The 27,963-nt window shown below is 38.5% G+C and overlaps 3 protein-coding genes across 4 annotated transcripts; 1 reads left to right on the top strand and 2 right to left on the bottom strand.

Annotated features, from left to right (window-relative positions):
- Window positions 1-840: 840 nt before the first annotated feature.
- On the bottom strand, window positions 841-11,943 carry acbd3 (acyl-Coenzyme A binding domain containing 3). 2 transcript variants are annotated; one of them, XM_059356713.1, is made up of 8 exons: window positions 11,659-11,943; window positions 9,856-9,997; window positions 9,126-9,266; window positions 8,756-8,914; window positions 8,318-8,492; window positions 6,793-7,039; window positions 4,451-4,738; window positions 841-3,229 (listed from the first exon to the last, which is right to left on the bottom strand). In XM_059356713.1, exons 1-8 carry the CDS (start codon window positions 11,924-11,926, stop codon window positions 3,015-3,017), a joined length of 1,635 nt encoding a protein of 544 aa, XP_059212696.1. In that variant the 5' UTR covers window positions 11,927-11,943; the 3' UTR covers window positions 841-3,014. The 2 variants fall into 2 exon arrangements, with proteins under 2 accessions (XP_059212696.1, XP_059212697.1); XM_059356714.1 differs by having other exon boundaries at window positions 4,451-4,735.
- Window positions 11,944-16,099: 4,156 nt separating this feature from the next.
- On the top strand, window positions 16,100-18,210 carry mixl1 (Mix paired-like homeobox). The gene is made up of 4 exons (XM_059357070.1): window positions 16,100-16,386; window positions 16,516-16,736; window positions 16,849-16,975; window positions 17,554-18,210. The coding sequence occupies exons 1-4, from the start codon at window positions 16,290-16,292 to the stop codon at window positions 18,135-18,137; spliced, it is 1,029 nt and encodes a 342-aa protein (XP_059213053.1). The 5' UTR covers window positions 16,100-16,289; the 3' UTR covers window positions 18,138-18,210.
- A 169-nt stretch (window positions 18,211-18,379) lies between these two features.
- On the bottom strand, window positions 18,380-27,576 carry lin9 (lin-9 DREAM MuvB core complex component). Its single transcript, XM_059356317.1, has 15 exons — window positions 27,525-27,576; window positions 26,261-26,293; window positions 25,324-25,415; window positions 24,042-24,155; window positions 23,168-23,298; window positions 22,849-22,974; window positions 22,532-22,689; window positions 21,735-21,868; window positions 21,359-21,487; window positions 20,757-20,858; window positions 20,585-20,665; window positions 20,353-20,478; window positions 19,989-20,171; window positions 19,664-19,761; window positions 18,380-19,294 (listed from the first exon to the last, which is right to left on the bottom strand). Exons 1-15 carry the CDS (start codon window positions 27,553-27,555, stop codon window positions 19,189-19,191), a joined length of 1,644 nt encoding a protein of 547 aa, XP_059212300.1. The 5' UTR covers window positions 27,556-27,576; the 3' UTR covers window positions 18,380-19,188.
- Window positions 27,577-27,963: the final 387 nt, after the last annotated feature.

The raw sequence follows: 27,963 nt of genomic DNA, 5'->3' as shown, positions 1-27,963 counted from the left end.
AATTCCACAGAGCAAACTCTCACCATTAGTAACATACCTTTTTACCCGGCTCAGCTTTAAACTTGTGGCCGTAGATTACTTATGAAAGTACAACAATGTCCAGTTGTTAAAATGTGTCTCTGTGGTATTAATTGTGCCACCTGGTGTCTTCAAGTGAACACAGCAACTTCAAAAGAAGCCTCCATGTGACATTAAGTCTGAGCAAGTATTTCCACATTTTCTCATTGCTCAAATAACTGAACATCTTATCTCCTGTTGACCTACGAACTATGGCAACAGTTTAACATTACCCAATATTGAGAGTTAAACGCTGATGCAGCTTTCCTCTGGAGTGACATCCCATGTGTGCGCCATGGAAACATTCAAGGCAAGGTGGATTGTCCTGTTATCCTGTTATACACTGAGTAACATCCGCATTTGTCCTTCCCTCAGCACAAAACATGTTTAACAGGAGGGCAGCAGGAGACTGACACATTCTTCACCGGTGGAAAGAGGAACAAGCTAATACTGTAATGTTGCTTCAAGGCCATCGCTTTCCCAACAATGCCTCCTTTTTCTCTAAATGAAATGTAAGATTCTGAAACTGAAAAAAGTTTGATTCAATAGCTGTTTGAAGACAAAGCAAGAAGACAAATTGTCTTTTGCAGAGTTTTACATATGACTCATAGCAGGAAAAGCAAAGAAAGTAACTGATTGCATCTGTGTTTTTCCTGCTACATCTGTTGAAATGTCTGTTGGGAGTAACCCTTATAATTCTTCTTATAGAAGTCAGTGAATGAATTAAAGGTTTAAAAGCAATAAAGCTTAATAATACAAAAACATAGACAAAATACCCAACTCTAGAGATGAACATAAGTTTAATCAAGATTAAATATATGCCCAGAAAAAAGATCTTGCAACTCATAAGAGATCCAAACAAGTCAAAACAATACAAAAAGATGAGCTTTTCTGTCTGTCATGTCAATAGAGTCTTGTATACTTCCTACGAGTTTTGGACTTTCATTCAGGGGGTAAAATGTATACATATATCTCATTCACCATATTTTACAGTGCATTGATTCTCAAAACCATAGCCTTCTTTCCACATCTGAAAATCCATACATAAACTCATTTATAGAATTATTTACATACAAGGCTTGAACAAGTCAACTCAAACCATTTGGTGAGCAATATGAAAAACAAACATCACACATCAGAACTTTCTTAAACTTTATGGCTTGGTTAAGCCATCGTGACACTTTGTTACACAAATCACTGAATGGATGGGAGGCAGGAGTGGCCTCTGATTAAATAATATGATGAACAAACACTCAGCAAGGACATTGGAGGATTACTCAACTTGCAAGTTATGCCGCCTCTGTGTCTTTAAAGTTGGGTTGCATACACACACAAAAATGTACAAATACAGCTCAGTGAGTGAAACCTTAATGTCTCTGACGTCGGTTACCTAACACAATGCATACACTGCTTATAATGCACCTAGGTGGTAGGTACCCAAAGCATCCATATGCAATGTAAAGATAGAATGAATCTAAAGTATGGCAACAAATTAACTTAGAAAAAAAAGTTGAATACACTTAAATGCCACAACTGAGTTAATAAGCAACCACGTCACCAAAGAGACAAAAAAAAGTATCTCAGTTCATCCAAGATACCTTGTTTGAGATGAAAATGAGTTAATTTATACCAGGAAAGAAAAAAAAAGAAACATAACGGCAACACTGCGTTTTATGCTATTTTGATTTGAGATGTAACAGTGAGTCATGACCTCCAAAACATGTAATAATTGTTAGGTGTATTTGTGTCAGAACCCAGAACGATTAACACAAAAACCTCCCTGTTAATATTCATGAAACATCTGTCGTAATACTAGCTCCGCTTTTCTTGATTCGATCATGAGGAATTGATGAGCAGAGGACAGTTGATGATTAAATGTAATCAGCCATGTGGAAACAGACACAGAGATAAAAGCATTTGTAGGAGAAAGGGAGAACAAATATTTATTTAGTAATTTGTTTTAAATTTTCTTATTCTGTATCACACTGAGATGCTTGAGTTTATAAAGCTGGAGGGGGCTTACTTTTCCATGTGCGTGTTGTTTTATACTCCTTTGCCTGTCTTTCATAAATTTAGCCAGTAGACTTCATAAAAAAATTTACTCTTGGTGCACTCTGTTAATTTATCAAAAAAAAAAAAAAGGTGAAAGAGTGTTTTTATGCAGGAATAAAGCCAAAAAAAGCACTGCTTCAACTGAACATCCTCTCAGATTTTCATATATGCATGGTGGGAGAATAACGGACCACTGTTCTACAACAAAAAAAAAAAGATTAAGTTTGTGTACAATGGTGTTTTTAATGTGTGTGAGAGACTTGGCAAAGACCAGACTGTCTCTGTGGAACAGAGGCATAGTGTTATGAAGTACATTTGCAATATAATTAGATTTTCAACATTGTCTGTGTTCTTGTGGGATAAACAACCACTACCACCGCCGAACAGGAAACGTTGGCTCGCAGAGTGCTGGACTCACCGCGTTTCTGTTCGTGGTTATGAAAGCGTCACTCAGGGCAGAAGCAGCCACAAGGCCACGTTGGACAGTGTCGGGCTGGGGTGGTGACAGAAGAGGAGCCCAGGGTGAAAAGTGGTCAAATACAATATGAGCGCAAAGTCCTACAGCTTGGTTTATGTGAGCGCAGCGAGGACAGGTGGTGAATATACAACAGGAACACACACTCCTCTTCCAAGGGCTCGATGACAGGCTCTGGCTTGGGTGTATCTTGGGACACACACGCACATACATATTAGTCCCATCTCAAAACTCAGGTTCCAAATGTGTCTTTTTGTCGCCCTCTGGTGGTTTCGCCCAGAATGCATCTGGTATCACCATCTCCTTCACACACATACATACATACATACATACTTGCTGCCATCGCACAAATCTCAACCTACACACACACACTCACACACACATATATGGACATACACACTCCTTGGCTCCCCTGTGTCTGTATTCAGGCTTATCTGGTGTAGTAGACTCTGTAGTAAACACTCTTGGAGCGCCAGAGTGAATAGGAGTTGTCAAACTTGAGCAGGTAGACGCCGCGGCCGGGGTACTGGTGGCTGCCGGCGTACACCTCCTCGTGACAGTCCCGCCGGTACACCGGCACAATCTCATCCACCTGAGGCTTCCCTGCCTCCTTCTTTGCCTTCTCCTCCTCACTGGGAGGCTCGCCTGAGGACACAAGAACAATGTGTCAAGTTATGATTAAAAAAGCAGGAGGAGTCCAATCTTTATGAATGGAGCACATACGAGGCTCCTCTTAGCTCCACTGTAATTATACAATTCTATCGTTAACTTTATTATTATGGAGTTATATTCGTGTCTCAACCCTGAACACATAATGGGACATTAGGACACTGAAAAAATATACATACAAGACACATCAATTATATTTTGAAGTAATAATCAAAAATCTATTCTGAGCTTAATACGGTTTTTCCTTTGCTCAAAATTTCTCAATGTGCACTCAGGATTAAGGCAAAAAAAGATAATACCATATAATATGGTTTAAAATTACAACATCCCAAACCATTTTAGGCATCATAGTCTCTTATTTATAGGATCAAATTTCAAACAAAACGTGCATACTACCAAATAGCTACATAAGGCCGAAGTTATGTACAAACACATTATTCTCCAAGTTTTGTGCATCTAGAGTTGACTTCTTATAAATTTTTCTCTCGACAGAAAATTATGAGAAAATATAAGATAAATGGTTTCTGTATGGGACCCATTGTGACACAATCTCTCTACAGTTGTTTTTACTAACAAAACCGTGCCAATTCCACTGCACAATATTGCCTTATCTTATATATTGCCACAATTCATTTCTGTTCACACCACTGCCTTATATCCAGCAAAGAGTGTGAGCAACAGGACTTCTGTCCCAGAGAAAACCATGAAATGTTTATTTATGGCGTAGGCAGGTACTGAACTTGAGATAAGATTATAATATTATCTGAAAAAGTAATTTTTCAGATTTCCAGTGGCAAATGAATGAAGCAACAGAAATAAATTGATAAAAACAGACGTTCCTACTCAAAATAGCTCCTGTGGCAAAGATAGACCTAAAATATCATAATATATAAATAATAAAATAGCATGCCTGACATGTAATTAAATACAAGATGTAGTGGTATATAGTATCCATAGCAAATGGCTGCGTAACTAAGATCAGAAGGCAATCAGGACTCACATATACCACTTTATATGCAATTAACCAAAGAAAAAGCTAGCAACGTTTCATTTTCAATTCTTGTAAAAAAACAAAAACTAATAACTATGAACACATTAATAAAGGAAAGCCTACACCCATACAAACAAACATATTTTCACCACCACCAACCATCAGACACACTGCTGGCTTACTCAGACTTCCCACTCAAACCTCACCTTCATCATCCTCGTCCTCATCGCTGGACTCCGACACGTGCACGCTGACCGAAGCAGAAGCAGCGTCCGTCCACTCAAAGAAGACCCCGAAGCCGATGTCATAATAGTCCGTGGCAAACTCCCAGAACAGGTAAGAGCCCTCCTCGTGGGTGGGCACACGCACTGTCACCACCTCGCCACGCCCCACTGTGATCACACTGTCTGCGTCCTGCCGGATTTTCTCCTTGAAGTCCTTGATCTGTGGCCGTGTCCACATGGAAGGAGCAGCTATGACCGGTGGGGAGTCTGCTGTGATCAAGAGACAAGAGACTTCTCACAATCTGCTGGAAAAAATTAATAAAATCCTCTAATGCAGGCTCCCTATTAAGACGGATATAGAACATTTTTGTTCCTATTAAGTGATTTCTACAGAAGCCCCAAGAGGCCAATAAGAAAAACAATCTGGTAATCAATTTCCCAAATCTCTGTTTTCTCTGCTGTGAAATGTGACTTAAGAACATTTTGAGGGGGAAATGGCTTTTTTAGGCTAATCTTTCTAAGTTTCTAACTGTGTGGAAAAAAAAGTGCAAAAAGTTTTGGCAGATGCAATTTTTTTTGTCAGGATCAATTTTTAACTGTTTGTTGTTGTAATACTCAATTCTATCATTAGGCCTTGTGTTAAGAGTGCATGAAGAAATGAAAACTCAACTCATGGGATAATTATCTCATTATTCAGAAAAACAAAAGTTGTTTTTTCTATGAACACTTTGAATTCTGAGATACTTAACAATTGCATTAATTTCAAAATAAAATTTAAAGGTGAATGCATTACACTTAAAGAGAAAAATTATCCTGACAAAAAATAAAAATAAATCACCTGCCAAAAAAAGTAACTTAGAAAAATCATCTTTATTATCATATCTTACAAGAAAGATTATCCTGGTAATACCTGGTAAAGTCATAGATAAGATTGTATCGCCAGATTTTTTTCTTGCTTGCCTCTCAGAGCTCTCATAGCCTCAGAGCCTTCTGTCCAGCATACACAAACTAAATGTCAAACTAGCTCAACTAACCAGCCACCTGTTTTTGGTATGTGCCAGAAAGAAAGTAAAGGAAAGAAAGTGTACATATGATCAATGTGAAAAAGTTGTTTTTTGCATGCCCCCCTATCCATTAATGTTTCCTCACACATTGTTTTGAGAGTGAGCAGCAAGCCACAGTGGATTAATTTGGCTCAGGATGTATGTCTTGGAATCAGACCAAGGCCTTGCTCGTTTCTGGTGTGAGTGCTTACTCTTCACTAAGCACAATGTGTGGTCGGATGATACCTAAACCAGCAGCCTATCATGTATCCCTTGTTCCAGCTCTTCTCCTCCCTGCCCTCCAGGTCACATCAACAAGGACACAGCAGATAAGAATCAGGTTTCAAGTTTAGTATAAAGCTTTGTTTGTCTGACGGAGAGATTCCCCCCCTGACCTTCAACCATTAGCAGCACAATGAGAAAAATGTAGATTCTTTCTCTGCATGAAGTCAAGTCGAGTGGTTCGTGTTTTTTTTTTTTTAACCTATTTAAGCCGGGAAAGCATTACCGCATTTCTACCATTAAAACCGTGAGCGCTGTTGCGTTATTCTACCATTAAGGCCGGGACAGCGGATACATCGCTTTGTAGTATTTGTATTTTTTTCCACCTATTTTCGGTCTCTTGGCCAATGAAATGCATCAGAATCATGATCAGAATACATGCGGGAGGGTCGCAATGAAACATTGGACTTTTCCAGAACTTTTAAATAATGGCGGAAGACGACTATAGCGGAGGAGCTCAGCAGTAAGTGACGGAAGCGATCTTGATTTTATTGCTGATCCGGACTTCGAACCCTCGGAACCAATCAACCGGCATTTATGGATGAGGAATATGTTTTAAGACGACATATTTTCACCGAAGAACAGACAGATTTGTGGCCATCTGGAGATAATAATATATTATTAATAATAATAATAATAATTGATTGTGATGATGATATAAGAAATCATGACTGTTTGTCTTATATTACTTTATACGCCGTTGAGTACCCTGAAAAGTGCAATATATAAAATGTATTATTATTATTATTATTATTATAATAATTTAAATTATATATAATTAAATTCAGTCAAATGTAACATTTGCTGAGTTTGTTGATTTTTTAAAAAACTTTATTGAAGGTTTGGACAAATAAACTCAACTTCTCATGAAAGCCACGGGTATAAGCTCTTAAATACCTTTTGAATTTCATTTCTATCTGCTACAGAGGCTGAAAAATCTTCTGTTGAATTTCCAGAAAAACTAATGGGTTAAATGAGAAACATCTACAGCTCACCAACCTAATAAAGGCCCATTCTCTGAGACCTCCTCTGCCGGTTCAGGCTCAGGCTCCCTGTCCATGCTCTCCGAGTACGAGTCCGACTGGCCCCCGTTGACTGTTGGGGTTTCCTCGCCAGCAGGTGGTGAAGCTGCACACAATGGTCCTGCTGCTGAGGCGGCGATGGGCTCACCACTGTTGAAGCCGCTAGATTCAAGGGTACCCTGCACCATCGAATCAGCCTGCATCTGCTGCTTCTGTAAGGCCGCCTGGGACAGAAGGACACAGTCAAGACATTGAAATCCAGACTAGGGAGATAAAACAAGAATGTTATATTTCTAATCACAAAATCTAGCTTTCAAATATATGTATGCAAGGCTGCATTATTACAGCTAATGTTCTGATAAGTTCACTCGACACTGCGCTCATCACTATGCACGTGCACTATGCAAGTCTCTGAAATTGCATTTTGGCTCAAGCCCTTTTCTGCATAGCAAAGGCTTGGCTTCATTGAGAAGTGTGCAAGTAGATTTAGTTCTTTTACAGATTTTTATGACAGTCGTCGACCAAAAGACTTTTCAAGATATTCTACAGCTATTCCACATTTGTTGTGGAGCGTCCCCGTGATCTCCATCATTTGGTGTATGGTGGTCCTATAACTCAGTCAAGGCTGTTTGAAGTCTTTTTCTTGTCTTGACGTTCCGATAAAATCATACATATTTATTATTATCGTACATTTTTTAGTCTTGGCTCATGCAGGTAATGAAGTTCAATGAAGGGAACATTGTCAACAGCCAATAGTTGTGCTCTCTCCAGCACCGAAAACAAAGCAGCAAGCCAGTGGACAGGAAAGACTGAGGGGAAAACATGATCCAGTCTCCGTTCTCTTAGACTGTGAAAAAGGAGGGGAAACTGGTGGAATTGTGGAGGGAACAAGACAGTGTTTTGGGTCAATGTCTGACTTTGCATGTATCTAATCCACCAACCAGGATTTATTTTAGTTAGAAATCTTAATTTTTTAAACGGTTGGCCTCTCACTACCACAGTGCAACTCCAAAGGTAGCTTGCACCATTTATATTTATGAATTATGTTAACTCTTACTTGATAAGAACATTATAGACATGCATTGCTTTTATCTGTTGAACTTGTGTTTTTGCCAACATGTAAGGAACTGTTAATGTCATATTGCTGAAAGGAAATTTGGTGTCATATTTTCCACCAGAAGCAGGATGGGGAAAAACCCAAATGGAAATTTGTTGTAGTTTTGGTAATAGTGATCCTGTACGATCACCAGGGTTTGCAAAATCTTCTCCTCTGTGACTTATAACTTACATTGTCTTTAGATGCGAGAGGGTGTTAGATTTGAGTATTTTAAAAGACTTCTAAAGTGTTCCAGTGTGTGGCAGGCATTGGGCTTGGTCCATGACTATTTTCAATTTACTTTGCATCTTCTAAAGAAGATGTTGCCAATACTTCCCCATTAAATGCAAATCTGAACGCCTATAAAAAAAAAAAAAGAATATCAATGAATCAACCAACACACTACCTGTTGCTGGGCCAGCTGGACCTGGTAGAGCTGCTGCATGTACTGCTGGTAGTGCTGCTCCTGGAGCTGACGGATGAGGCCGAGTTGTTGCTCTGGGCTGTTGGGGTATTGCTGAGCAGCGTACTGTTGGAACTGCACGGCAGTCTGCGCATTCAGTGCCGCCATTATCTGTTGTCTGGACAAAGGAATAGAGGAACGGAATTGGCAAGGAAGGAAATAAAGGAAACAGAGAGGAGATAATGGTGGACAATGGAAAGTTGTCAGGTTGACCCCACTTTAATGCCCTGCTTCATTATTAATCTGTTACAGCTCCAGAGCTGAAAAGACAATACCCCTGTAGATATCAGTGCCAGGGAAGTGTGATGACCATGAAGAAGTCATGATGAAATCAAACATACGATATACTGCAAACACATTCAGTGATACAGACACACTTACTTCTGCTGCTCAACCCGTAGCCTTTCCTCCTCCGCCTGTCTCCTCTCCTCTTCCTCTCGCCTCAGCCTTTCCTCCTCCTCAAGCCTCCGTCTCTCCTCCTCCTGCCTTTGTCGCTCCCTCTCTTCCTCCTCCAGCCGCTGACGCTCCTCTTCTTCTTTCCTGGGTAAGAAGAAGGTAATGATGGGTGTTATAAATAATGTGAATGGTCAAATCCATTTAAAAAAAAATCATACATCATTGGGCAAAAAAATGTCCAACATTCCCCTGCAGCTTCACAGTTTTCTAGGCTGCATATAGGACAACGTGAATCCGAGTCTGTATTTAGACACTGTAGCAGCATCCTCAGGGGAAATGAAGTCGAGCACCTTACCTTTTCCTCTCCTGCTCCTCCCTTTCGATCTTGTGTGAAGTGACGTAGGGAGCGAATAGGTTACAACACTTGTTCAGTAGCTTGACAAACTCCACCATGGCCTCCTCCTTCTCCATGTTACCCAGGGACGCCCACTCTTTCCTGCACAGAGTGAGAATGAAGGTGACGATGAATAATATAGGGAGGTAGGAAAATCGGGCTCAGCCATCATGTAAATTCTGGCTTCCTTTTTACATGACATAATACAAAAACTAAAGGGAAATTTTTAACACCCATGTACTTTTTTTTTGTAAAATGACCTCCATTTATGTTGCTTTCTTTTGGCTGAATGAGTTTTGAATTAAAAACTTTTGAAACACGTTGTATTCGCCAAACTTGAGATAGAATGTAGAATATTTTGTTTAAGACAGAGCTGTAAACAAGTTGGGCACTTTGTGTGCATGTTTCTTAAGAATATATTTCATAAAAAACAAACTAAAATAGTTTAATTGCAAGCATGAGATGTGTGCAGCAATTACTGAAAAAAATGTGAAATATTAAGTGCTTGGCAGTGAAAGAGGCGAAATTATGTCAAAGATTTTCATTTTAACCATTCATTTATTAATACATAAGAATGTTAATTGCCCCATGATTGTTAAATGGACTATATTAACATACAAAATATCTGCCAGATTTCAAAGGTCACACCCACACACATAGACACATGCATACAGATGCCTGCTGGGGTTACCTGCGGTCGTTGCCCAGGACATCAAAGAAGCCAACCTCAGGTGAAGCATCAGGATTATAAGGGCCCAGTAACACCTGTTTGTGCAGAGCCACCAGTCGAAGCTTCTCCTCATAGGTCGGATGAAAGGCCTTTCCATCTTTATCTGAGAGCAGCAATGTGGAAGCAAACATTTTTAGCATTTTTTGTTGTTGTTTTTTATGTGCAGCAGTGAAAAGTGCTAGAATACTACAACACAGTTTTGTGTCTTAGTCGGGTGAAAAATTAACTTTTTTATTCCACCGGCCACATGGCTAGTTAATGTTCAAATTTTACAAGACACACAACAACGGGCACTGCTTTTTTTTTTTTAAAGCTGTGAGTGAGAAGCAATTACAAGGCATTTGCATCACTAGCCAGTATTTGGCTGGTAAATGGTGCCATGGTCTTAGTACAACATAGTAGTAGCAACACTAGAAGCATATGGGGTATCATTTTCATTATTATTATTATTTGACACTCATAAACTGAATAAAGTCCTTATTGCAAGATTATTTTAGTATTTTAGTTAAATTTAAATCCGAGATGAGGCAAGATTCAGATTTGTGTATACAAGTTACGCAATTCAACCTAACCCTAACTAACTAGAAATACATGACTAGAAATACAAAGCACAGATTATCATCACACAGAGTGGCAACCAGGCCCAAACCTGTTTGCACAGTCATCACAAGTGCTTTGCTCTATTAAAAACAGTACAAATGGCCAGTGTTCAAAACTGAGTACATGTGTTCAGAGTGTTTGTAAAATAACAATTAAGTACACCCTGTGTTAAAGGCAAGATGAGTCATAGAGGGCAGGATTTATTGAATATTTATTTAGATTTTTTTATACATTTATTTTCAGGCTGACAAGTTAGATATGAAGGACACTTTGGATATGCTATTGTTTTGACCAGCTACTTCTTGACAAAAATGAGTTCATGAGAACTCAAATCAGGCTTCGAGTTTGGTACTTAAAATAGATTATGTTATAGTCGATTATATATTGCAATAATATGTTTTACAAGCTGTCTTTCGTGGCAAAGTAAAATACAATTTGCGTGAATTATTGGATTTCCCGTTGGAGTAGCAGCAAGTGAGTGGTATGAGGGTATGGATAAGAGGAGGCTGATAGGCTGGAAAACAGGCCAGCGGTCTTACAAGCCTGTAAGTGCAGAAAACTTTGCTTTTAGCAGTCCTGTGAACTGCTTTTAAAAGGCATAGAGCCGACTCTCTGGACTCAGTAACTCAGTCAGCACGGAAGAATCTGTCAGCGTCTAATTTATTCCAGAAAGATCTGTATAAGCATGCAGGCTTCCTTCCCAGTGACAGGACAGGGCGTTTTTAAAGCTCCCAAACAAATTACTACGAGCCACCATTCATTTCGGATGGATAGCTTCTTACATTAGTTGATGGAGAAGTCGCATGACAAGCCAGGTTATTCTTCCCAAAGCCCAAAATAGGTACTCCGAAAGGGGAGACAACCCCAGGCAAACAGCCGGATGATGATGTTTTCAGGCCACACGCGGATACAAACGGACCACTCGGACGTGCCGTGCTTATTTTACCCTTTAACAGCCAGCTGACCGCCTGTTAGCAGCGTCGGCTACTCGTTAGCTCGGGAGCTAATGTAACGTTGAGACAGACAGCAGCAGCTCCGGCGGTGACAGCTAACGGCTAACGTTAGCAAACGGCTAACCTCCGCCAATGGGCGGTTTAACCATACTGCCGGTTGGACCGCTAGCTGCTTCTTCTTGACGTCATGTTTATCAGAACCGTAACGTACCTTTGAAGAATTTAAGGCCCATTCCGTAGAGCTCCAACAGAGGAAAGCCCCATTTCCCCTCTATCGCTGATTTGGCTGTCTCTCCATCTTCGCCTCCCGGGGCACCCGGCGTATCAGTCTCGGGTTCCGCGGGTTCGGGGTCCGGCTCTTCGACCTGGCCCTGCTCGCCCTCCGGGTCGGGACTGAGGGTGAGGCCATCGATGGAAACTTCGAGCCGGCTGGAAGTAGCACTGTCGAGGTCGCCGCTCTGAACCTCTGTCGCCATCATGTAGACTGTCAGCTGAAGCGGCCACGTACCTACTTCCGGTTAGACTTGGCGGAAGTTCCGGGAGATTTTTTTCTCTTCGATGTAAATAATGACGACGCTTTAACCGATATGAGAAACATTAACATACATTTATGGTTTGTTTTTTACACGACATAGTTAAAGGAAACGGATTTTCTTTTCCGTGTTTTGTTGGAGTTTGAGAAAAACGCGATTTAATGTTGTTCACTCACTGAGAAAATAATATAATTACAGAGGAAAGTGGCCATTTTTTCATTGAGAATATTATTCTCCAGAGATGTTATTACTAATTGTCAAACCTGTATGTAAAGGATATAGAAAAAAATATTTTTGGCCGGATTAAAATTAAAAGCTATTTGACATTTAATTTTCAAAGTTTGTACCTTGCTTTAAAAAAGTTTAATTAATAATATTGTATTGGGTCAGTCTTCAGTCAGCTCAAGCTTTATTCCTCTTGCAGAACTACGAAATTTGTCTTGTGGCCAAATGAAACATAAAACACATGCAGATTTACTAATAAACAACATAAAATACAAATGCCGTAAAATAAAAGGTTAATTATTTCCTTATTATGTGTTAAATAATGTATTAAGATGATGACGAGTCTTTATTAAATATTATGTCATGATTTTTATTTTTACACAAATGAGTGTAGGAACACCAGTTCACTAAAAAAAAATATTTTTTTTAAATCTTGGCTACAATGTATGATACATTGGTTGAATGGATGTAGATCATAGACTGTATAAATAAGACGTGGATAGATTAAATTCTATTTTTTAGTTTGAGTAAATATGAATTAAAGCAAACAACAAATGATCCATTAAATTTTGTTATTATAGCTTAAACTTATCAGTGCTCTCTAGTGGACAAACTATGTGATGGACTCAATGTTGCTTACAGACCTCAAACATCTTTGGCATTTCTGTACTAACATTTCCTGTTACACCAACGCCAGTTTATAATAATCTAAGATTGATTGTCGTGTATCAACCAGATTAAAATAAAAACACATACACTTTTTTGCAGTAAAATTGACAATTCTGTCAATCATTACACTCATCTACTGCCCACATTTCTATAAATAAAATGTTGTTACTTAAAACATCCCTCAAATACACAAAGACTGAACTTAGAAAAGAAAGCTGACATTTTAACATGTACCTGCAAACTTGTGAGGATAATTTACCTGTCTGTCTGAAGGTTGAATGTATAATGGTCAGGTCAAACTGTGGATTAAACAGTGGTCAGACATTAAAGGTGTGAACATGCTTTTGTTTGTGTCTACAGAGGCAGCTGCCAACTGGAAATGGCCAGTAGAAATCCCAAAGTGTTTGTACTGTTTGATGTTTGAAAGTACAGTCTCTCAACTACAACATATACCATCATAAAACAATTTACAACTGCAATCTCTATACATGTGAACCCTTAGCCGTTTCAGGGTGTTTTTTTAGCTCTTTTTTACATCCTACCCACTCTGTCCTTGTATTTCACTGCAATATGTGTCCTGCACCTTTATGGAAGTGTGAAGAACTAAAAAAATGTTTTTGTGCAATATAACACAGTTATAATTACATAAATCATAAAAAAAAGAATTTAAAAAAACATTGAATTTCTTTGATATTTTTTTTAATTAAATCAAATTTATATATGCAACACTTTCCAAGTGTCATGAATGAAAAAATAGGATATACATTTTGAACAATTTGTGTTTTACAGCATATCCTGTCCTCTCCTCTCCCTGCAATTCTGTCTGATTTAATCTAGCTATTCCAAACAGTTTATTTGGCAACATTTTAAAGGAGACATGTAGAATAAAGCGATTTTGACAGAAAAATGACAATTGTAAGCTTCCTTTTGGATAGTTTCATACTTTCCTAACCTATGATGTGTTCAAGGACTGTCAGAAAGTTCAAATTTGGTCGTCTTTTAAAGAAAACATGTGTTGGGGTTCAGAATGTTGAATCTAATCAAAATTTAAAATTTCTATGGGCTACCAAGCTGAAAATTATGACTTAATAAAAACACTAAAAGCAAAAGTGGACCACAATTAGAACAGTGCTGAATGTATCTTTTTATTGGCCGTGACTGCTTTTTATCCATAGATGAATGAATGAGTCATTAACTGTTCATTTCATGATCTGCAGATAGCTTTCAGAAAACATTGTCATTGTCCATTACAAAAGATCAGGAACTTCAACAGCCTGATTTTAGCATAGCAATCTGGTCTGTGCACACAGGCAATACCCAATTAGGGCCTTCAGACAAAGCAGCCTGTGAACTGTGAATGTCTTTACCAGCAAACATGTACTTCCTGAACAATGCTGTATGTGTCAAAGTACAGAGATCAATAAGTATGTGTTGTGGATGTGAAATGACACAATGGCTGTCAAGTATTTTCCCACAGAGATCAAGAAGAAAATAACCAGAGAAAAAAGGTGGTGTATATCTGTTTAGATCCATGCTACGGGTCACTTTCAGGAGCATGAAGTCTAACTTAGACTAATGCAATTTACCACACACTGATTTAAACCTAGTTACAGATGAGTCCCATAAATCATATGAATGAGGTTGCATAAAAAGTCTGGCAATCACTTTATATTGCAATAAGTCTTTCCACACCCAAAGTGATTACATATGATGCATGAAATTAAAGACATATTTGCCAAAGTACTGTGTGTGCAATATTCCAATTTGACATAAGAAATAAGTTTGGACTATTTATTAAAACGTTACAATTACAGCTCGTTCTTGTCCGAATATGTGTGAACAAATTAGTGTGTCTGTGGTGCGACCTGACTTCTTGACTTGATCCCCCTCTGATCAAATGAGGGCCACCCATTCAATAATAATGGCCCACTCCAGAGTACTTTTGAACTGAGGTTTGTGTATTGAGATTAACTTTGTTGCCACTGAAAAGGAGCAGGAAGCAGTGATCTCCTGTGTAAGTTTATTGTTCATTCAAGGTGGATTTTTTGTTCTGTTTTTTTTTAAAGATTGAAATAAATAATAAAAAACAAGAGTAGTAACACCATTTTGGAGATATTCTGTTGCAAGTTAAAGTCCTGCATTTTTTTTTTTTTTTTTACGATATTAGCATCAAAATATACTTAAAATACCAAAAGTAAAAGTGCTTATTATACAGAATAGTCAGAATAATGTATATTATATTATCAGTGACAGATGCATGTTGCAGTTAGTAAAGGTGGGGCTCATTTTAATATATATATATTTTGTTTATGTAAAGGTTTATTGTTCAATCATAGAACACAAAAACATTCACGTCACAGTGTAGAAATACTGCAGTACTGCAAGTAAAATTGCAGCATTCAAAATTGCATTTAAGATATTAGCATCAAAAATAAATTATGCTAACTATACTGGTGCTAATTAATCAGAATAGTCAGACTATGTATTCTTTTTAAATGATTATTATTAGTGATGTATTAATGTTGCAGCTGTTAAATGTAGGGCTCATTTTAATCACTTTATATATTGGGTAGTTAACAAATAATTATACTTCATGAGCTGGTTATGTTTTGTATTAATATTCTAAATCTGCAAAGTAACTAAAGTAGGGGAGTAAAAGGTAGAATAATTGCCTCTGAGATGTAGTGTAGAAGTATAAAGTTACATAAAATGGAAATAATCAAGTAAAGTTTAAGAACCCCAAAATTGTACTTGAATACAATACTTGGGTAAATGTACTTAGTAACTTTCCACCACTGATAAAACATAACTTTTATTATGTGACATTTATGTCTGAAGCAACGACACTATCACTAAATAAATAACTTATGTTATTTATATAAAATTATGTAGGCTACATTAATTACGGTACGGAAATACATTTGCTGTTTATATTTTATTTTTAAAAATGAAATGAAATTGAAATGAAATGTTTAGCTACTGTGGGGCTTTTTTTCATTACATTCTGTTATTATCAAGCAATAAACTGCAGCTCTTGTACAGCTCTAACCTGTTGAGGAAATGGCAGTTTCCGACTCTCTCTATCTCTTTGAAGGCTACAGGTCCATTATTACTTCATCCATTCCAAAGCGGATAAATGTTTTCACTGTCGATGTGTATTGAGCATGCAGATTCTATTAAAAACCCTTTAAAGAGACCTGCTGCCGCTCCACCGGCCCAGGTGTGATGCCTTCACACCTCCAGCGGCCGGCAGACGTCTGAAGTTAGTGCCCGGCCGCTGCAGTGCCAGCCGGCACCGATGGCTGACCCATTCACACGTACGCAGCAGCACCTTTGATCGCGGTGGGATTTAAAAACCAGAGAGGAGCACAGGTCACAAACTCACTCAGTTGCTGGAAATAAGACGTAGAGGATCATGTCTTCAGTTCATGGGAATATGCGTGTCGGGGATCTGAATCCTTTCCAGATGTATCACGAGGGACATCTGCAGATAAACAGCATGGTCAACTCAGGTAGGTGGCCGCCTGGCTTAGAGCTTTACTCCCGGCTTTGTGCGTAATTTGTGCGTAATTTACGAACAAGTCCATTGCCATGTTTCTGTGACGTTCCTAACTAATGAGTCTGCACGTTTTCTTTTCCAGATTATGGAGCAACAGATGTTACAAACTACTTCAACCCTGCAAACTCCGTCCCAAGAGCGGATAAGTGCGTGGCCATACTGACCCACAGGAGAAAGAGGACCAACTTCACCCAGCAGCAAATCGAGGTGCTGGAGAAAGTTTACTCAGACACTAAATATCCGGACATCTACCTGCGAGAGAGACTGGAGGCTCTGACCGGACTGCCGGAGTCCAGAATTCAGGTAATGTTTAATATAAGTATAGTAAAGTATAGAGTATAATTTGTTGTTGTAACATTAACCCCCCAGTTATTTAGAATTACTATACTCACGCTTTCCCATTCACAAATTTCAGGTGTGGTTTCAAAACAGAAGGGCAAAGTCTCGTCGCCAAGTTGGCGCATCAGTGTCCATGAAGGTCGCCAACCCGCCAGCAGCTGTCCCCTTCAGCCAGCTACAGAGCAGGATGGGCCCAGAGAAAGGTAGGTTTTTGTTTTGGGTTCAGTTCCATTTTTTCCACTCAGGAATCAAGTGTTCAATTGTAGTTGTTTTTACCTCCTTAAAAACAGTTCCAGTCACATTAGACAATGAATATGTCAATTTGCTGCTGATATATCTTCCTAAATACACTTGATATGGTCACCTAAGTTTATATATGTTGCTGAAAACATCTAACATGGTTCATATAAGCTATGCAAAGCCTTGAAACACTTAATATAATTACAATTAAAACGTATTTAATACTACATTTCTGGTGTTTAAGGTTTGAAAAGTCACTGTATTTTGAATGAAGTACTTCAAATTTATGTTACATGGGATGACATGTCTACTTACAAATGGGTGAGACAATTTGTCACCCTTTCTGTAGAACGTCGTCACAAATAATTTTGTTTATATCAAAATAACATTTAATTTAATGTGATGAGGAAGTGCAATTATCAGTATAGAGTACATACTGTAATTTTAAAAGCTGTAAGCACCTGGAAAATCTTGAAAGTACACCTTAAAATTCTTAAAAAAGTGCTTGAACTAACTGTTTAACTCCTTTTTCCTCTTTCAGTTTATGACAACAATCATGGAGCTGAGGTACACAGGATAGGAGGAGGTTTTGGAGGACTGGAGGACAGTTTCAGACCCACAATGCACCAAAACACAGATGATACCCATAGAACCAGTATCCCGACCAAACGGAGCAGCTACGACCACACATCCGTCTCCTGTATCTATGAGAAGGAGGGAACCAGAGTGAAGCCTGAGCAGATGCAACGGTGTGAGCTGAGCGTTAACGTCCCGTGCTGTAACGTCCATCTGTACACCAAGGAGAACGAGCATCATCCCAAGACCGAAGCCAACATGACTGGCAACCAGGGTGCAAAGGTTTTGGTGGAATATGATAACTTCCCACCTAACAAGACCATCGGACCAGAAATGAAAGTTGTGATTCCTCCAATCCCCAGCCAGAATAACTTCACCAGGTCATCACCAAAGGAAAACGGATGCCAAATCCAGTACCAACGTGCAAGGGTCACAGGTGATGGGTTCAGTCACTTCTCCCCGATCCACGCCACTGAGGCACAGGACTTCACTGACTCTGACTCTGACTGGGAAAACGAGGCCATTGCTAGCTTTGGTGGCTTTATGTGATGTAATTTAAGAGCTGATATAAAGACAGCTACATGTATCATAAGAGACAGTATACAGTTGTTTGTTTGCATAAAAAGCAAATGTGTATTTATTGTAAAAAAAACTAATAAAACTGTTGATTGGTTATGACTGTTAATAAAGACTAAAATGAGAAGACCTTATTCTGCTTTGCAATATTATGTTTAATATAAAAAGACGAAAACATTTATATACAATTGCCCTGAGGCACTCTCATATACAACTTTACAAAACTGAAAAAGGAGATTCTCTAGGAAAAAACTGTTGAATTTGTCGGGCTTAGTGTGGGGGTTGCAGCAACAGCCATGCCAAATATGGAAATGCTAAGATCATCTTAGGGCGTAAAAGGCATCAAAACCCCGGAGTTCTCCTTTTATAAAAATACTAAAATCTCTTTTCAGTGCACACAAAATTACAAAAGCCATTTCTGAATACACAGCAGAAATGTTGACAATAGTCCTAATAATCAGAGATATTGTACAATTATCTACAATAAACAATTTTTATAAAACATTCTTTAGCCTCCCTGTGCTTACCATCAGTGGAGCAACAGAACACAACACTTACAGGGGGGGAAACTTTAGAAATAGCAAAATATTGTTTCATAACCATACACACCTACCCAAAAATAAATAAATATGGACTATAAAAACTGAAAGAATCAATGTTTGGCACATGAAACCGATTAAATAACCATTGAGAGTTTGGTGATGTGGATTTGTGGCAATAGCTAAAGGCTCTTTCAGATTTGTGTTGAATTGGGTGCACCAACATTTTCATACAATAAAATGGGTGGGTAAAATACTTATGACATCCTCACTCCGTTCAGCCAAAAGCTTCAGGAGTCTGAGCAGAACTGAGTTGTTTCACTGGGACATCCATATTCAGATTGTACCGTGGTGGTCCACGACATCCACATGAGTTTTTGTGTTTGCAGTCTTGTGCCAGTTCAGGTAAAAGCACCATCTCTATATTAACGGGCCGCACCTCATCGTGTGCATGCACCTGTGTACGATGTGGATGATGCGGGTACTCAGACTGCGTTGGTATTGTTGGCAGAAAACGCATGCAGATTGCCCAGTTGACTAAGGCCGCTCTGGATGTGTGCCACGTGGATCTCCACATTATTCTGGAAGCAACTAGAAACAGAAAAGACAAAAGTATAAGATACATTCTGTAGACTGAGTAAGCTATGCCTGGTGGTACAGTGACTTGGATAGGAAAAAAGTGTTGTCAGTGTTGATAGTTAATGTAGTCGATCGAAGCAATAAATTCCTCAGCACATGCCATTTTGACCAAGAAAGCTGAGCTTGCAGTTGCAAAATCTATTAATTGCTTCACTTGACTACATTTACCATCAACACTGATTGGACATTCAAAAACTCATGAATTTCCCCTTTAATGACTCATGTGCCATTGACACATATAGAAAACTGAACTATCCAATTCACCACAGCATGCTATGCAATCAAGGAGGTGTCATTAGAATTTTTTTTTTTTTTTTTTACCTGAGGTTGGAGGGATCGATTGATGCCTTGATGTCATTCAGGGAGTCTGTTAGAGATTTAAACTCAAAAGAATTCAGATCTCCTCCATCTGCCAGACACTGAAAGAAATCAGGTAAAATTAATTAATGAGTATTAGCTTATCAAAGTATTGGTCTATTATCTAAATTTTGTTCCGTGTACCCAGAAAAGCGGTTAAAGAAAGTTCACAACAGACTTCTTAACGCATGCCAAATTTGTGCCATCCTCTCTTCCATAAATTACCATAAGTTACATCCATTCAGAAGAGCAGAAATCAAAGTAGACAGAGTGTTTAAATATCCTTTACCTTGATCTGTAGCAGCAGAGCAGTGAGGCGGGAGATGAGTTGCGTGAGACTGGAGTTTGGGGCACTCTGCTGTCCGTCCTTCAGTGAGTTGCTCATCTGCACCATCTGCTGGGCCTCGTCTTCACAACGCCGCCTCAGCTCTGTGGGATGGTCTGCTGGAACCATGCCCTGATCAGGAGCAAGCTGCATGGGCAGAGGTGATTCACATCTTAAAAAAGGCTGTCTTTTTCCCAAATTAGTTGAGACTGACTATGAAGTGAGCTGCTAAAAAAATATCAGAACGAGGCATGATAAGCATACTTTCCTGTACTTAACTTCAGGGGCAACAGTTAATGAAGCGACTGAAGTGCATCTATTAACTTACCTCACAGCAGAACTGCTGAACTTCGTGAAGCACCTTGTTGAGATCTTTATTGAGCTGTTCAAGTTCTATTACAGTGGTAGCATATCGCTTCTGGAAGTCGAGGTCAATCGGCATCGAGTATGACTTCTGAACACAAAAACACAATCATAGTTATAGTCAGGCGTCATGTATTCATCTCTGAAAACATTCCTTAGGTTTTGAAACATATTTTTAAAAATGATGATGACTGTACCAGTTTCTCTGCCTCTGTATTCATTTCTTTCAAGTGCTTGATGTGCTCTTTCTTAATCATGAGGATCTTGGACAGCCTTGTCTAGTCATGCATAAAAACAGGACAAAGTGTTAAGTGTTATAAAGTGTTAGGATGTCAGATCTTAATATTTCATTAGACAGGAAGTATTTACCACTTGAACAAGAAACTTGACAGGAAATCCTCCCAGAGTGTCACCCTCAGCACCGGGCAGTTTGTTCCTCCATGGTGACTGGTTGATAAGAGGGTCATTGTCCTGTTATGTAAAAAAAAGAAAAAAGAAAAAAAAAGGACAATGGAGTAATTTATCTTCATAAGCAAACTGGAGATTCAGAAGAACCAAGCAATGTTGCAGGATGATGCCCACTCTTTAAACACTGTTGTCTTGTCAGTATGTTTATTTGTATTGATTTTCTCAAGAATTAAAGCTAAACAAATATTCACAAATGATAACACAAAATTAGATTTACAAAACTAAACTGACTGGTCCAATGTCATAATGCCAGAACTTTCCTTAAACAGAAATCCCAACAATGAGTAGCATCTAAATATACTTGTGCATAAATCCATTTACAGCCTGCTTGTCCAAGATATTGTAACCAAAATCATTCAAAAATTATTGACTTCCTGCCCAAGAATCTGTTGCAGGAGAAAAAGTTACTCGCAGCCAAAGCAGATTTAAACTTGTACCCAGTACAACTGGACAAGTGTGATGACACGCATGTAAATCTGTCATTAGATGTAGGTTTACGGTACCATGAGGACTGGAGTGGTAGCGGACGGGTAAGGCCCTCTAGGCGGAGTCATGAGGTTCTGCATGTAGCGCGTTATCCGATGTTTCTGGGCAAAGGCTGAAATGGGCATGGTCTCATTGGGCTCATTACTCTGGAAAACAAAATCATCACCTCATGTTCAAGAACGTATTAACAAATTCCTTTCTTACAGCTAGTGTACAACTTTGCATTTGGAAATGTTCTTGATTTACCATTTCGAATGACACTGCATAATAATTGCATTTTTTAAAAAGTACACTGACAAACTTGTTACATGTCTAATCTCTAATCAAATTTGTAAACTGTAAGCTGTAAGATGTAAGATGTAAGCCGTAAGCGGTTATGTTAACAGTTCTTACCAGGACTTCGTAGTCAGGCACAGTGTGTGTTCCCAGACCACTGCGGTCAAAGGTAACCCGATATGTGGCAGCGCTGGTGTCCACTGCATCGATCTGCCCTGTGAACAGCCCATCATGGACACCTCGGAGTCGAGCTGCAGAAAAAAAAAGGGAAAAAACAAAACCGAATTTGACTCTACTGGTAGTACTCTCCAGATGAAGTGTAGGATATCCTTACTTGTGATTTGTGGTCTGAATCTTCATATCATCCAATCTACAGATAAATATGCAGTCACTGTTGATTAGGGCTTAGCTCTTACTCTTTAGCAATCACATAGTCATAACAAGATTTGTTTCAGACTCCTGCACTCAGGAGTGATTAACTCAGGAATACAATTAGATTAGATCTAACTTTATCGTCCCTGTACACAGTATAGACACTAATGAAATAAAAGGCAGTAAAAGGAAGTTTAGCAGCGAACCAGAAGTGTTAAAAGCAGTAAAATGCAAAGTAATGTACAGAGTATCTACAGTACAGAAACAACAGGTATGTATGGAGCAATAAAGGGGAAATATACAGTATGAACAGGATTTGCAGCAATTACAATAGGCGCTGCAGGTATAAGTAAAAAATTATAGTTAAGTAGCAGGTATAATAAATGATAATAGTAATAAATGGATTTGAATCAGGCAAATACTGAAAATGTAAATTGGGTTGATTTGCAAGTGATTTGACTGCAATGATAATATTGTCCTAACATTTAACCAGAGCTGTCTGGCTGTTGTGACTGCTGACAGTTTTGTGTGTTCGATCTCACCAGTGACTTTTGTTCCTATGATGAGTGGCAGAGGGATTTCATCTGGGAGATCTTTGCAGTTTGACACGTCAGACAGTTTTCTTTGCTGCAGCAGGCGCATTTTCTGTCTTTTCTGTCTGAGTGCTGTCCGCTCCTCTGCAAAGAATGCTGATGAACACCTGGATGGGACAACAAAGCACAGTGCTGTAGGAAACAGAGTTATAAAAATACAGAGAGAAAACAGTTTCACATACTTTGAACTGTCTGACATAAATGAAAACAAACGTGATGAATGAAAATGATGTGTGGAGACACAGAGCTTTAAGATTTCAGCATACCGTCGAGGCTTCCCCATCAGTCTCCTGATTGTTCCCCACTCAACCCTTGTCAACTTTCTTGTTTTTAGGTTGGGGAAAGACTCCTTAAGACACAGGCAGAATTCATTGTCACCCTCAAAGAGAGGTCTGGAAAAGAAAATATTAAGACACAACACAGTTAAAACAACATTGTCAAACACCCTGATGACCTGTCAAAGCAAATTAAAAGTAAAGTAATTACAGATGATCAAAAGCATTGGCAAAAGCATTGCCAAAGCATCTCTAGATTCACTTAATCAAAATTGATTGCCATCTTCTGAAGGTCAAAATGGGACTTTACCTGTCGATATTGGAATAGAACCACTCATAGATGCACCATTTGTGAGCTTTGGGCAGCTTCAGGAGGTTTCTTAACCTCAGTCCTATTTTCTGGGATGCCTTCTTATCTGGTGTCACCACATTAGAACATTTCTGAAAAACAAAAACATTGAGACAGTCATTCCACATATCGGAACATATGTATTCTGAAAGATAATAAATATAATAATCAAACACCTTACATTATTGTTTCATATTGAAAGCTTACTGCAAGCAAACCACAGGATTGCTGAGCATAAAATCACAGAACACAGGGAGATAGGAATTGCTGTTGCCTTTGTTTTTAAGTGGATTGGTTAAAATTGTTCAAGGACTAAAGATTCAGCCACAAATAGTTTGACAGACAAACACGATTCCATTCTGTATGCTTTTTTCCGTACCTTAGAAGACAAATTAACAATGACAAAGAAATGCAGACACTAACTGGAATGTGACGAATGAGTGAATCAAGAATGTAAAAAAGGTAAATTGACTGCACTTATATAGCGCTTTTATCCAAAGCGCTTTACACCACAGACTGCGGTCATTCACCCGTTCACACACACATTCAATTCATTCATACACCGATGAACGCAGCATCGGGAGCCATTTGGGGGCCAGTATCTTGCCCAAGGATACTTTGACATGTAGGCTGTCAGGGTCAGGGATTGAACCACCAACCACTCTTGGCTCTCTTTTTTCCGCTAGTGTGTGCTAAAATAACCATATTGCTTAAGCCAAGGGCTATATATTCAATAGTAAATGTAATGTAAATGTAGGTAGGTTCAGTAACAAGTGAGAGAGTAGGAAAGGGCTCCTACTCACTATGAATCACTTTCAGGGTTTGTAGTTCTTACCTGTGGCGTGGTGCTGACCCGTTGACTCCTCCGAGGGGATCTGGATGGGAGACGCTGCTGGGGCGACTCATCCTCCTCCCGAAACAAACGGCTCCTCTTTGAGCTCCGTGTGGGCTGGAAGGACAAATGTGGACAGGAGTTTATGAATAGTGTTAATAATGCTCAAAAGAATAAAAGCTTTTTTATTCCAGGTGCAAATATTTGTATGCATTATTTTGTGTAACTTAGGGAAACTGATGATTAATGTGCAGTCGGAAAAATGAACCATGTTAGTTGGATTCAGAAAATATAGTTTAATCAATGCAATCATGCAAATGCACAACAGGCAATATGTTTCTTGCATACTCAGTGTTTATTTAAGTGCACTTATGCAAACAATGCTATTTAACATTTGTATGGGAGTGTTGCTATAAGATTTAAGAGAGAGCACAGCATGCCATTCTGACACGAAGAATTCTCTGGTGAGATGAAAATATTCACCTCATACACACGGACATATGTTGCTCTGGGTCGCAGTATTTTCTGCATCACACACTTAAAACTGTGGTACATGTGTTTCCAGATGGGTCCCAAACCATCCTGCTGGCCTTTAGAAAAACTTCCTACTACCACACAGATTTGCATTGGATGTACAGACCAGTTGCATGAGGAATGCATACCCCCATTCAAATCAACAAATTCACATGAGGGGAGAAGACTTAATGAGGTGATAAATTCAACTATTCAATCATCTCCATTGAGGATCTTATCAGCTGCATTTGACTATATAATCAAAATCAACATCATCACTTCCATTTCAACCAACCCCTTAATAACTGAGTAACAGACACTGTCATTCAACTATTCATATAAATGAATGCTGTACCTCTTCTAAACAATCGTAAAAGTTGTAATCTCAGAATACAATCCTATATCTTTTGTATCACCTGTTTTATTTCTGGGAATCTACATGAATCTACATGAATCTAATTCAATCACTTTCAAATACATGGAAATCGGCATTGAAACAATATACTGTATGTATAATCTTGTTAGTGTTGTACATTTTTAATGTAAGAGGCCACTCTTAAGAGATGAAGTTAGTAATGTTCTCATGCAATTTTTATTTCAACAGTTAGCTGTGTTGATTCCACAGCATGGAAATCTGCAAAGCTATGTTTGTGTTTGTTTTGTACTTTATTGCATCATATCAGCCAATTATTTCTTCATATTTATTAGCTTGACATTCATAAAAGAAGAGGAAGCAGTAGAGAAGCTTCTGTTATGCATCAGTTTCTCTTACCGTGTCCATTGTGAGAGAGGAATGACGTCCCCTGGTGTTGTGAGCTCTTGGGAAGCTGTTCTTTTCATTCAGAGTGTTGGACAAACTACCTTCTATTTAAAAAAAATGGGAAAAAGTCAGTACACATTTATTTAATATAGTGTACTGACACCAGATGCAAATCCCCAGTGAGACCTACTCATTATCAAATATCAGACTAAAAACTATTCTCAAATCCCACAAGATGTAAATGAAGAAGGGATGCACAGATACCGAGCTGGATATAGACACTGACTCAAATAGCTAGATTGGGTATTAATAATAATGGGGGAGATCAATTAATTTCATTATTATTACTTATTACTTGATTAATAATAAATAAGATTTCATTAATTATATATATGTTATAATATGTTACATTTACAGAGTCAGGGTTAGGAAAGCAAAGTTTAAGTGGATGTTGCCTTTGACATTAAAAAAAATTCCCTTTCACACAGTGAGGCATACAGCTTATTCATCAGTATTAGTCCGTACCTCAAGTTTAGGCATTGGTATCAGGACTAAAAAGTTGGATATTGCATCCCTGAGGGGAAGTTTCCATTAGAAACTGGAATAGGTCATTAATCTTAACACAATACTTTAATCTTTTGGGGTCAAAATTGCTGTGACAGCAAATTAAAGGACCTATGTATCCCAGACCGCATCAGTCTAGAATGTTGGTTAGTGTAGTTTGCCACTGCTTAACTTGCTGTTATAGCAAGTCATAACAATTTGATTCAGAAAACTTATGGTGTGTGTAAGCTAACACACAGACAGACAAGATCCAATCAAAAATAATCTTCACTGGCCATGTATGTTCAGGCATACATGGAATCTGACTCCAGCTTCCAGGAGTATATTTAGACACAGTGCCAAGAACAAATGTACAGAAAGATAAATAAAGATACAGTCCACATACCTTTGAGACTGACGAGTGCCTCTGCTGAGGAGCCTGAGATGGAGGACAAATTGGGCTACATCAATACAGTGACACACTAATGACATAGGAATAACTATAAAATGCTGCAAATATTTTACTATTTCCTCACTATCTATTTTAATTCTCTTCTTAAAACCTAACAACACGTAGAGTGTTGATTTTATGATTTTTTGTTTTTATTTGTATACATGCATATTTTATTTTGTACGGGCAGTACATTTTACATTTTATTTATTTTATTATCCTATTTTTAATTAATTTTATCTTATTGCATTTTACTGTTCTATTGTTTTCTACATCTTTTTGTATTGTGTTATCTATTTATTGTTTGTTTGCAGCACTTTAGAAACCTTATGTCTGCTAAAATTGTGCTATACAAATAAAGTGGATTAGACTGGATTGGATACTACACATGTCACGTTCATAATAAAAAGCAATGCTCTTTAGTTTCTTGTTAGTATGATACGTTTATTTTAGCTATCAGAGAAATGGTCTATGAGACTGTCCTTTAAACATTGACAGCAGCTGGGTAGGGTAACTCCAGTTAGATATGGCTAGCGCACTCAGTTAGGCCTTAACCCCCAATTACAGCTGTCAAGCACGGACATTTACATCAGCTGGACAACTCATATCAACGAAATGAGCTAAACAAGCTAACACTATGTTACGACCCGGAGATAATATTTACTTACGGTTCACGTCGACTGAAATTACTATTGCACCTCTTTTTTAGCAACGTTAATGGTCTAGTTTGCCTTCACCGAGTGACAGAACGATCCAAAACGCGTTGCCATGTAATTAACGTTAACCAGCGCTAACGGTCGTTAAAAATAATGAAGACTAAAAACTATATCCAGCAAAACAGATATCGTTAGCTAGCAGCTAGCCTGTGTACTTTAGTAATAGACACGCTGTGGTGATCCTTTTGTTATTGCTGGTTACGACCTAAAGCTAACAGACGTTAGCTCGTAGCTAAGCTAACGTTATTTGTTTACTAAAGCTAAAGTAAGTTGCCCAACTCCAACATTAGCTATGGTTAGCATCTCGTGCTAACAAGCGTTAGCTAACTTGGACAGACCGGTATCTGTTTGCGTCTAAAATTGGCTTTATGAACCCTGCCCGAAACTTACGACATACATTAAACACACAACAGAGTCTGTTTATAACGAAGTACTTGTTTTATGACGACGGGGCGGTTGCGTGTTTACAATACAAAACTCCTTGAATTTGTGTTGTTACTCACTCTCGTCTAACAGCTGGTCCATCTCCGCCATCTTGAATTAGCCGCGCCGCTTTTTCAAAGACCTTGTCAAAATGCATTCTGGGTCGGGACGCTATCTGGAGGGTGATTTGAGAAATAAAAAATCTAAAATAAATCAGACTAATGGATCGAGAGTCCATTTGTATCATTACGCACACACTTACTTATATTTACTTAATATAAATCCAACTTTTCGTATAAAATGTTGCGGGAAATGCTTGGAAAAACGGTTTCATATGCAAAATTGGAAGTCAGTATAGGCACTCAGCATCCATCCATTGTTTCACACAGTGCTTCAGTTGGTCCCAGATTAAGTTTTATCACACATTTCACTCATTGTTTAGAAAGGGATTCCAATGCTTTATTTGAGTTTTAATATTTTCCTCCAGTTGCAAGTTGTCATTTTTGCAGGTAAACACAT

This window comes from Centropristis striata, chromosome 18 (genome assembly GCF_030273125.1).
Source record: "Centropristis striata isolate RG_2023a ecotype Rhode Island chromosome 18, C.striata_1.0, whole genome shotgun sequence".
NCBI lineage: Eukaryota > Metazoa > Chordata > Actinopteri > Perciformes > Serranidae > Centropristis > Centropristis striata.
This window is presented reverse-complemented; position numbering and strand designations above follow the sequence as displayed.